The 12,688-nt window shown below is 38.7% G+C and overlaps 1 protein-coding gene across 1 annotated transcript in view; it reads right to left on the minus strand.

The window, feature by feature from the left end:
* LOC108708883 (elastin-like) overlaps positions 1-12,688 on the minus strand; it is a 91,842-nt gene that overhangs the window by 59,591 nt on the left and 19,563 nt on the right. The window contains exons 5-7 of the mRNA XM_041584700.1: positions 9,705-9,819; positions 750-871; positions 240-287 (exon numbers count right to left, since the gene is read on the minus strand). Coding sequence (XP_041440634.1) covers positions 240-287; positions 750-871; positions 9,705-9,819 — 285 coding nt within the window. The remainder of the gene's footprint in view (positions 1-239; positions 288-749; positions 872-9,704; positions 9,820-12,688) is intronic.

Below are 12,688 nucleotides of genomic sequence, written 5' to 3' on the forward strand. Positions count from 1 at the left end.
CCTTCCGGCCATCCTGCTACCCCATTAAATCTGATTTTCAACCAGTGTCAGACACAGAGCCTATCTTTTCCACAGAAGAACAACATTATGCAGATACAGGAACCAGAAGAAGCAATGCCACACAAGCACACGTACAAATATATTCTCCGCAAGGAAGACCTAAGCATAGGCAGAGCAAGATGACAATGCCTGCCGGTTGGAAGTTATTTCATTAGCATTATACAGACAAAGTCCAATACCTGGAAATCCTGGTTTGCCTCCAGCACCAGGCTGAGCTCCTACTCCACCTTTGGGCAAGGACAGAGTAATTAGTCAACATGGATAGTTATGATTGCTTGAAACTTTTCATTAGTATCAATGGGATGTACTCAGTTTATGAAGCAAGGAATTGATTATTGCTTTCCTCAGAATTTTTGCATCATAAACCCCTTGTCTACATTAGAGAGTGATCCAATGATTATCTGGTCACCAAACCTTGTTTTATTAGCAACAAAAGATCATGTTTGTAAAATTATACAGGATACAACAGTTAACTGGGAAAACGCCAAGCTGCACCCCTGTGCCTAGATGTCCAGCTACACCAACATTTCTGGAATTGCACCAGAAGAAGCAATGCCATAAAAGCACAAATATAAGTATATTCTCTGCAACAAAAACATAAGGAGAGGCAGAACAAGAGGACAATGGCTGCTGAGTGGAAGTCATTGCATTATTATTATTATTATTATTATACGGGAAAGATCCAATACCTGGATATCCTGGTTTGCCTCCAGCACCAGGCTGAGCAAATTCTGCACCTTTGGGCAAGGACAGTGTAATTAGTGAACTTTTTAGTAGCAAAGGAACTCGGATAGTTATGATTGCTGGAAAACTATACATTAGTGCCAATGGGAATGACAGTTTTTATGTTATATGATTTCCATATACCTAACTGAGGATTTCGTGCAGACATACTCTCTGATAAACTGGCAGTTTTTAATGGCATATTACTTATTTTCTCTTCAAATCCTTCTAGTTTGTATATATACTGAGATAAACAGTTTTTGGAAGTATATAAAATCAGATCAGCAGAAGGTCGCATGAAATGTATTTTATAGGTTGGGTGATACTATGCTCCAAATCTGCTGATGGCAACCATGGAAGTCTGCACCTCCAACAAGGAGCTATGCTTCTCATTGGAAGATGTATGAGACTGGGACAAAAATAATGTTTTGTTTCTTGACAGCTCAATCATACATATAACATGGTACATGAAGTCCATTGACACTCAGGCAGGTAACATAGTTTGTCTTAGCTAATACGGGGCTGAAGTTTCCCTTTGGCTATTCTGCAGCTGCAGTGCAAACTCCCACCACTTGATGGTGCTGCAAAATACAGCTTGGCAAATATGCTAATGCTGTACAGAATCCCACCAGAAGGTGGTGCTGCTAAGTACTGAGTTCTCAGCTCCCAAGGATGTCTAGTTTTTTTTTTGCCTGGATAAAGGATACTACACTAGATAAAATTATTTTTCTATTGGATACAATTTTTTAAACAAAGACATGAATATCATGGGAATTATAGCATGGTACTGTATATTATAGAAATCTATAACTCTGCTGTGTGAATAAACTATTTTTAAGTGCTCTACTTGAAAGCAGTTTTTGTTTCTCCTGCCAGCTATCATGCTGCCCCTTTTAATCTGATGTTCAACCAGCATTAGACACAGAGCCTATTTTTTCCAATGAAGAACAACATTATGCAGATGTGGGGATTGCACCAGAAGAAGCACTGCTACACAAGAACGCATACAAGTATCTTCTCTGCAATGAAGATATAAGCAGAGGCAGAAAAATTAGACAATGGCTGCTGAGTGGAAGCTATTGCGTTAGCATTATACAGGATACAACAGTTATCTGGGAAAACGCCAAGCTGCACCCCTGTGCCTAGATGTCCAGCTACACCAACATTTCTGGAATTGCACCAGAAGAAGCAATGCCATAAAAGCACAAATATAAGTATATTCTCTGCAACAAAAACATAAGGAGAGGCAAAACAAGAGGACAATGGCTGCTGAGTGGAAGTCATTGCATTATTATTATTATTATTATACGGGAAAGATCCAATACCTGGATATCCTGGTTCGACTCCAGCACCAGGCTGAGCAAATTCTGTACCTTTGGGCAAGGACAGTGTAATTAGTGAACTTTTTAGTAGCAAAGGAACTCGGATAGTTATGATTGCTGGAAAACTATACATTAGTGCCAATGGGAATGACAGTTTTTATGTTATATGATTTCCATATACCTAACTGAGGATTTCATGCAGACATACTCTCTGATAAACTGGCAGTTTTTAATGGCATATTACTTATTTTCTCTTCAAATCCTTCTAGTCTGTATATATACTGAGATAAACAGCTTTTGGAAGTATATAAAATCAGATCAGCAGAAGGTCGCATGAAATGTATTTTATAGGTTGGCTGATACTATGCTCCAAATCTGCTGATGGCAACCATGGAAGTCTGCACCTCCAACAAGGAGCTATGCTTCTCATTGGAAGATGTATGAGACTGGGACAAAAATAATGTTTTGTTTCTTGACAGCTCAATCATACATATAACATGGTACATGAAGTCCATTGACACTCAGGCAGGTAACATAGTTTGTCTTAGCTAATACGGGGCTGAAGTTTCCCTTTGGCTATTCTGCAGCTGCAGTGCAAACTCCCACCACTTGATGGTGCTGCAAAATACAGCTTGGCAAATATGCTAATGCTGTACAGAATCCCACCAGAAGGTGGCGCGGCTAAATACCGAGTTCTCAGCTCCCAAGTATGTTTAGCTTTTTTTTGCCAAGATAAAGGATACTACACTGGATACAATTATTTTTCTATTGGATAAGAATTGAAACAAAGTCTTGTATAGCATTACAATTATAGAATGATACTGTATATGATAAAAATCTATAACTCTGCTTTGTGAATAAACTATTTTTAAGTGCTCTACTTGAAAGCAGTTTTTGTTTTTCCTGCCAGCTATCATGCTGCCCCTTTTAATCTGATGGTCAACCAGCATTAGACACAGAGCCTATTTTTTTCCAATGAAGAATAACATTATGTAGATATGGGGATTGCACCAGAAGAAGCACTGCTACACAAGAACGCATACAAGTATCTTCTCTGCAATGAAGATATAAGCAGAGGCAGAATAATTAGACAATTGCTGCTGAGTGGAAGCTATTGCGTTAGCATTATACAGGCAAGATCCAATACCTGGAACTACTGGTTTGCCTTCAACACCAGGCTGAACTCCTACTCCACCTTTGGGTAAAGACATTGTAATTATTCAACATGATTGCTGGAAACTTTACAGTAGTGTCAATGAGAAGCACTTGTTTTGTTGGTTCATGAAGTAAGAAACTGATTTTTACTTTCTTCTGATTTTTTTCATCATAAACCTTTGGCATACATTAAGGAATGATCCAATAATCCAATTTTGTCACCAAACCTTGTTTTATTAGAATCAAAATGTTACGCATGGAAAATTATTCAAGCCTGCAACTCTTGTTTATTTACATTTGGCCTATTTGTCTGATGTTTTTTTTTAAATCCAACAGCACATACACGGTAGGTAGCCTATGCCTTGAGAGTCATTGCATTGCAAATCTTTTTCTCTAGTTGAAACACATTCTGGTAATAGTGACCAGCACCTGGAACTAGATTAAGAATGCACATTGGCTTGATATAAAACCCCTCTGCACTTGTTTGGAAGATGAGATGTCAATGTAATTATGCAAGCCTCATCATTGTCATCTTAAAGGGGTGGTTCACCTTTAAGTACACTTTTAGTATGTAATAGAATGACCAACTCTAAGCAACTTTTCCATTGGTTTTCTTTATTTTTTATAGCTTTATAATTATTTGCCTTTTTCTTCTAACTTTTTCCAGCTTTCAAATGGGTGTTACTAACCCCATCTAAAAAGCAAATGGCCTGTAAGGCTATAAATGTATCATTGTTGCAATTTTTTTTCTTATATTTCTAGTAAGGTCTTCTCCTATTCATATTCCAGTCTCTTATTCAAATCAATTAATTTTGGAGCCTAGCTACCAGATTTTTTATAATGGAAACTGAAGAGCTGCCAAACAAAAAGCTAAATAAGCCAAAAACAGCAAATAATACAAAATTAAAACCAATGCAAATTTTCTTAGAATATCACTCTCTACATCATAGTAAAAGTTAATGCAAAGATGAACAACCCCTTTAAAAACACAGGGATGTGGGTAAGCTATAAATGTCCTTACAGAGCTCATTAGTTATAAAATATATATATATATATATATATATATATATATATATATATATATATACTTCAAAAACACCAGCAACACCAGGATTTTTGTGTATCAAAACAAAGTGGACCGAAACGTCACGTCGGCTATTCATGCAATAATTGAATACACTTTGTTTTGATACACAAAAATCCTGGTGTTGCTGGTCTTTTTGAAGTATATGGATTTTTTACCGTGCACCCAGGGAACACGACGTCAGCAGGGTGCTGCCCTAGTGAAGAAATATGTTTGAGCTATAATATATATATATATATTTATAATATATATATATATATATATATATATATATATATATATATATATATATATATATATATATATATATATATTATAGCTCAAACATATTTCATAGCAATTTACAGAGATTAAACTCTATTCATATCAGTCCCTTCCCCATTGGAGATTACATTCTAAAGTTCATATTACATACAGTTGGGTCATTTTTTTCAGGATCCAGTTAACTTGTATGGTAGGAATTTTGGGAGCTGGAAGTTTGCATATTCATTCAGATGTATAGGTTTAATAATAAATGACTGGTAGCTAGTGGCTAAGAAATGTGGAGAATAGTCTAGTTGTGTTCATTTTATTTAATGTACAAGTTATCAGATGTGGGTTTTGGGAGTGGATACAGGATATTTTATGTTGAAGTTATCCACTATTATCCCCTGGATTTGATAGTGATCAGCAGGCTGACCTGTATTACAGAACGTGCTGTTCCTGGTTATTGATTGCATACATAAAAGCTACAGCCTATTTAAATCCCATTATATCATTGCCTCTTTAATCACAGATAGAGGAATCACTTGAGAGTGGAACATCCGCATCTTGTTCTTATCAAGTCCTTTGTTTGTGTGACACACTGGATAAATTAAGTTTGATATTACAACCATCCAGCTGACATGGTAAATTGGTGTTGGAAGAATTTAAATCCACTAGACAGAAAATAGTCCTGTAATGTGTTTATGATTCTACCTTGTAAATAGGAGACAATAATATAATATAGATTTTCCTGAAAAAACTCATCCAATTTGTATTGTTGGGAAAAAGTTTTTAAGGATGTGTAAGGTATTAGACAAATCCTTCCCGTGTCTGTGACATCATCCAATCCAGTTACAGGCTGGAGAGCCATCCAATTGGCTGGGTGCCCCAGAGCATCCTTTGGCTTCCCACAAAACTTAGAAAAGGAATTCCTGCTGCAGCAGCCAGAGAGAATCAGATCTGTGGAGAGTGACACGACTGTGTAAAAGGAATTTCCAGGAAGAATGAGAAGTAAAGGCTGTGTTTTGCTCTGCTGGAGAAAGTATTTGAGCATTAGGGAGAGACAGTTTCCTGCCTGTGGATATTTTGGCTACTGTATGTTTCCCCAGGGTGAGGACAGGCTTGTGTACCTTCTAAGTGGGAGCAGCTACTACTTTCAAAGGGAAAGGTACTTTAGGGCAGGTAGCGCTACTTTGGGATATAAGAGCTCTTGGGAAAGGGACATAAACAGGAACAGGAGTGATTCTGCATTTATCCACCCGGTGTGGGACTGTGGCATTGAGATACTGTGCCAGGGGTGCCAGTAAAAGCTATATTGTGTGATTTGCATTTACAGTTACTAAATACAATTCACATAAAGTTTATATTTATTTTATTTAGGGATGCACCAAATCCAGGATTTGGCTTTTTCAGCAGGATTCGGATTCGACTGAATCTTTCTGCCAGGCCGAACCGAATCCGAATCCTAATTTGGAGTAGGAGGGAAATTTCATGAATTTTTGTCACAAAACAAGGAAGTAAAAATGTTTTCCCCTTCCCACCCCTAAATGGCATATGCAAATTAGGATTTGGATTCGGTTCGGTATTCACCCGAATCTTTTATGAAGGATTTGAGGGTTCGACCAAATCCAAAATAGTGGATTCGGTGCATCCCTTATTTTATTGCAAACTGTGTGCATTTTAGTTTTCCTAGTGGAAATTCCCTGAGGTGTGCTCCTCAGTGTTCCCTAGGTGGAGGCAATGCGCTGTAAATCCCAGTTCCCAGTACTTTTCATACGCAAAAGGGACTCAGGGACCTGGATTGCCAAGGGTTAATAGCTATTTAAAGAGTTAGTAACCAAATTAGGATTATAGATGTCTTCTTGTAATTGAACTTCCTGGAATAGGCTAAATGCAGCAGTTTAGATTCCTTCTAGAGCCTATAATATGGAGTTCTTATCTACATCTATTTGTAATCATCACAAGGAGGGTAATGATCTGCTCTCACCCTATCCTTACAACAGGTTTAAAGTGATATGTTCAAATAAACACCAGATAAAAGCCATGAAACAGCACATTAGCCAAACACAACAAATCACGATTGCATGTATTGACTAACTATTTCCATTGCTTTCTTTTCTATGCTGTGTAAACAATCATTTAATTTTCTTTTGAATCCAGTTATTTTATTAAACCTTTATAACATGTAGTCTAAGAATTGCAGGATTATTTAAAGGACCAGTAACATAAAAATTTTTTTTTAAAAAATTCGTTAGTACACATCAAAAAAAATAAAAAACACCAATACAAATTATACTTTAAAATCACAAAGCCTTTATTAAGAAATAACTTACAGAAACTCCACTTCCTGTCCTGTACAGAAAATGCAAATGGGCAACCATCGATCCTGCTGGGCTCGATTTCTCCTCCTGGCTACTCTACTGACAGCGTGTGAAGGAGCAACATGGATGTCTCATGCAAGCGATGCAGTGACTGCCCGGGCCCCCTCCTCCTCCTGCACTATAGATGATGTTACTGGTGATGAGAAACGGACGGCCGCTGCTCCTGCAGCCGACATTGATCCTCTGTTCCCTCCACCGCTTCTTCCGGGGTTAAGGCTGCCGCTTCCATCGAGTGCAGCAGGACTTTTAGTAGCGGAGGCAGTTTGGATGTAGAGGAGAAGGGAGTGTGCACACTGCTCCCCCCAGCCAGATCCCCTGACAGGAATGATGGATGATTGGCCCGCTTCACATTTCACAGCCACACAGCCTCTCTCTCTCCCGGCTCACAGTATATTCCTAACCTCTCCTTGACTCCCCACTCCGTAAAACAATAATGTAATAATGTAAAGGAACCAACAGCTCAGTTAACCCCTTCCCTGCTTAGAATCCCTTATACTGTAGAAGTTAGTCTGTCTGTTATTCTCCCCACACAGGCTCCATATTCCAGCACCCCTAGTGCCAAATATTCCTTTAATCATTTTGTCAAACCCATGCCCCACATAAAGGAACCATACTGGGCAGTCTTACTCTGAAGCTGCAGCCCCCAGTGAGCCGGGAGAGAGAGAGGCTGTGCGGCTGTGAAATGTGAAGCGGGCCGATCATCCATCATTCCTGTTAGGGGATCTGGCTGGGGGGAACAGCGCCCACACTCCCTTCTTCTCTACATCCAAACTGCCTCCGCTACTGAAAGTCCTGCTGCACTAGATGGAAGCGGCAGCCTTGACCCAGGAAGAAGCGGTACAGGGAACAGTGGATCAATGTCGGCTTCAGGAGTATCACCAGCACCATCATCTATAGTGCAGGAGGAGGAGGGGGCCAGTGCAGTCACTGCATCGCATCCATGAGGCATCCATGTTGCATCCATGTTGCTCCTTCACACGCTGTCAGTAGAGTAGCCAGGAGGAGAGATTGAGCCCAGCAGGATCGATGGTCGCCCTTTCGCCTTTTCTGTACAGGACAGGAAGTGGAGTTTCTGTAAGTTATTTCTTAATAAAGGCTTTGTGATTTTAAAGTATAATTTGTGTTGGTGTTTTTTTTTGATGTGTACTAACGAATTTTTTTTTTTTTTTTAAAATGATGTTATTTGTCCTGGGCTAAGTAATCTATAAAATTACAGGAAGCCTGGAGAGGCATTCTGCATATTGTGAAGTACCTGGGTTGTTACAGCTAAGGTCTTCTTGTTTATGTTTAAGGGTTACAGGGGAATTAAAAGTGTTTTCTAAGCTATACTGTATAATGTAAGAAAGAAACACCAAACATTTCAAATACTGGAACACAAAATTGAAATCTTCAGATAGCAATTTAAAATGCTATCTGGTTGTTAGGGGGTCACTGACCATGGCAACCAAACAACTATTGCTCTGTGATGTTACAATTTTATTGCAGCTGTTACTTTTCAGCACTTATCTCTTATTCAGCTTCCCACCTGCCATTCAAACCACAGCCTGGTTGTTAGGATAAGTTGGCCTCTAGCAAGCAGATAAAGGCTGAAAATGATGATGGACATCATACTAGAATTTTATATAAAGGTGAATGATCACTTTCTAGTAAACATTTAGTTTTAAGCAGCAAGTTCCTATCTCCAACGAATAAACAATGTACAACCCCCCCCCCCCTTTCCAATAGACAAAGCAAAGGGAAGTAGAATGGGCAGAATAGTGGGGACTCTGTTACCTCTGCACTTCAAGGTTGGCCAAAATTGGCCCTGTGGTTCCCATAATGGAATATCTGTGGCACCCTGTTCTGGAAGCGTAAGGGGAGTTCACAGGAGTAAAATGTTATGTATCTGTGACCATCGGTCATACACAGCTTACATATAGATATAGCTCTTTTTAGCAGCCACAGAAACTGTAATGTGTTGAAGCTACAGCAGTAAAAATGAATGTAAAAAAGTGCAAAACCTTGGCACATCTTACACTGCACTCGCATGGGGAGGGTATTAACTGTTAGAATGTCACTGATAAATTCATCAGAGTTGAAAAATGCAGAGTAGGAGACAGAGAAGAGGAAGGCTTGGGCCTCCAACCCAAGGAAAAATGATTTAAATCACGGATGTCCAACCTACAACTCTTTAACTCTCGTTCCACTACAGCTGCCAATATCCTCCAAGTGCCATTAGCTGCCAGAGGGATTTTTGGCTTTGTAGTACAGCTGCAGTCAGGTCCGGACTGAGAATTAAAACAGGCCCTGGCATTTCAGGTACACATACGCCCAATCAGCCCATATAGAGGCCCAAACTGCCCCCACCAGCCCACTGAATAGTGACTTTCTATGGGACCTTATAGCAGCCCCTCTGTCATTTGCCAGAACCCACAGATTGCCTGGCTGCAGTCCAGCTCAACTGGAGAAGAAAAGGTATCAGCATATGCAGTATATTGGATTGGGCAGCAACATAAAATATACTACCTGATCAAATGATAGCAGTACAGTCTACATGCATGCATGTATGTAGGTAATTATATATATATATATATATATATACACATACATATATAGGTATACATACGTTACATTGACAGCAGGAGTAGGATGGCCTACATCTGTCACTGGGGGGCAATACTCTGGTCCTTGCTGTGGATCTCCCCTTATCCATTAGATTTTTAATTGCCTGGGAGTAAAATAGTTCCATAGAAATACCTTTGCTCCTCTGCTATGTGGTTATAGCTAAGTAATCTGCACATAGCCAACGCATCAGTCATACCTTCCTGGGCACTTTCTGCCTCTGCTTCTACCTCCTGAGCCCCAGGGTCACCTGAAAAATTACCATTTGTTTCATATTGCACACATAGGATTCTCACAGAAGAATTTCCCCTTTGGACCTAGACGAGATCTCTTGTGTTTAGTGGCTCTTTCTTGGGTAACTCAGTTCCTTTTGCATGATGTCAATATTTTACTGTATTTAAACCCAAAAGAAACATTTCAGTTAATCTACCAATTATGTAGACAAAGGTGAACACTGCTTTTCTAAAAGATATCAGTCCCCAGATGACTTGAATAGTTTTCTTATTCCATTAGCCATTAAATATACCACTATAGTCCATTTCATTGTAGGGGCAAAGAAGTATAGGGCGCAGAGTGTGATTAAAATTGAAACTCTTATTTGCTGTCAAACAGATCAGTAAAGTCAAGCTACTCATTGGTCACTAAGACTTACTAGAACTGGAGCATCAGTTATTACATTGCTCTCTTGACTTTGTTTTATCCAGCTAGCGTGTGTTTGATCCACCGCAGAACATACAGTGCATATGTACATCCACAAAAAAATATACTAGGGGGGTAACAAAGTAACATAGTAATTTGAGATGAAAAAAACATGCTTATCAAATTAAGCCTTTTTAAAGGCAATACCCATAACTGATTCCACAAATATTTTGCACAACATTTATATTATAATGTCAGACTCATGCTGATCTTGTTGCATACCACTGTAACGGCAGTGGAATTTTGATCCGCCAGTTATTAATTGTCTGATAACTGCGGTTGCATATCCTCAATCCCCTTCTATTGCTCTACCTGTTTTCTCATTCTCTCACCTTTCCAGCAAGATCCTTACACCATTCTCTGGCTTCAAGGCTGAGATTCAACAGCACTTGAAAAGCCCTATTAGCAGTGGAAACTGGATTCTGTTTAGGATTTTAGGCCAAATACAAAATGTTTGTATAGGATTTGTTTAAATCCTTGTTGGATTCAGAAACCTGAATTATGATGAAGTAGGTTCATCCCTAATCCTATAAAGTGGATGCTAGAATCCAGCCTCGTCAAAGCCTAGTATGTTTCAGATACATGTCTTGAATGATTTTCTTTGGGAAGGCTCAGACTCAATCTCATAATTCCCCTCCTGTGGTCATTAAGTACCATTTTCCCTAAGGATTTTACCATTTGTTTCAGCTTTCTTTGATTTGCCTGGTATTCAGTCACAGATTTTTAGGAAGATTGTGTGCTGGGCTAAATCCTTAAAAAGGTGGAGCAGTTACACCCCTTATTGTAATGCTGAGCAATTCTTTATAGTGTTCCCTACTGGTAATTATGTCGTTAAGCATTTTCACAGGTTTTGTACAAAGTAGTTTGGCCCTTGTATCCATGATTGTGACAGCTCTATTGCTGCAGTTCTCTACTGTTATGTGCTTCCTAATAACTTCCTCCATTGTTGCAGTTTTGTACCATTTAGCATATTTTGGTACCATGTTTGGGTATCAATTATAACAAACCCAGTAATGCATTTATCTACTAATAACTTTCCTGTATCAATTTAGACAAATCTATAGTACATCCCAGTACTACCAATAACTATCAATTTGACAGAAACAACCCCTTCCTACTACCACCCATAACCACAGAGACACACCCATAGCACTTCCTTGTACCACCAATAACTATCATTGTGACAAATTCATATCATTTCAAAGAAAAAATGCATGTTTACTCACTTCAGGCATTTATTTGTGCAAATTCACCAAATCATTACAAAACAGTGTTGAATAAATTAATTTCTTACATACCACAGAATTTGAACATTTAGCAATAAATCTAAGGGGCCCATTCACTAAGTTCAAGTGAAGGAATAGAGGAAAAATAGTTTGATTTTCGAATGGTTTTTTGGCTACTTCGACCATCTAATTGGCTACTTCGACCTTCGACTACGACCTTCGACTTCGAATCGAACTAAAAATCGGTCGACTATTCGACCATTCGATAATCGAAGTACTGTCTCTTTAAAAATTTCTTCGACCCCCTAGTTCGCCACCTAAAACCTACCGAGGCCAATGTTAGCCTATGGGGAAGGTCCAATTATATTTGGGAACACTAAAGGTGTTGAAAGATACATATGTGTATAGATATACATTTTAGAAATGGTAATAGTATGTTATCAAGTTACCAGTTTCTGGTACTATGTTTGCATTGTACCCAGTTGGGAGAAACTATTTTATGCAGGTTTCAGGGAAGGAAATAGAAGTTATCCTGCCACATGTATTTATAATATTAAAACCCGGGGAACATACATTAAGGATTTTTTTTTAGGTATATAAGGGATGCAACTGGTAATAGCCACACCTCCTCTGATAAAGCACCCAATGGTGTGGAACGTGTCAGGAGGGTGTGGCTTGCATTAGGTATGGAGACAATGATGAGACACTGCCATATGGTATGTAAGAAATACATGTAAGAAATACAAATAAATGCCTGAAGTGAGTAAACACATTTTTTTTAAATAATTACTTATTGCTAATGGACATGAACATGGTACTCACCCACAGATAGCATATAACCATATTATTGATTTGATACAAATTCACATCACTTCCAAGTACCACTTAACTATCACTAAGACACATAGGGGGGAATGTAATATTGGTCGCTAACATAAAAATCATTTGCAATTCATCTGCAATGCGAATAAATGTTCGTAAAGTGAAAAATGTTGCCTTTGAGAACACTTTGCCTCTCACACAACAGAAAGATTGCGAATTGTTGAGATTGCAAACATTCGCAGTGTATGTAATCAAATTTCGCAATCGCAAACCAATTGTTGCAACAAAATATTTAACGAAAGAGCAGAGCAGGTGTTAAAGGTTTGCAATGTGCAATTAAGATTCGCAATGCAATAAAAGTCTAATGAAGAA

Source organism: Xenopus laevis, chromosome 2S (assembly GCF_017654675.1).
Source record: "Xenopus laevis strain J_2021 chromosome 2S, Xenopus_laevis_v10.1, whole genome shotgun sequence".
Classification (NCBI taxonomy): Eukaryota; Metazoa; Chordata; class Amphibia; order Anura; family Pipidae; genus Xenopus; species Xenopus laevis.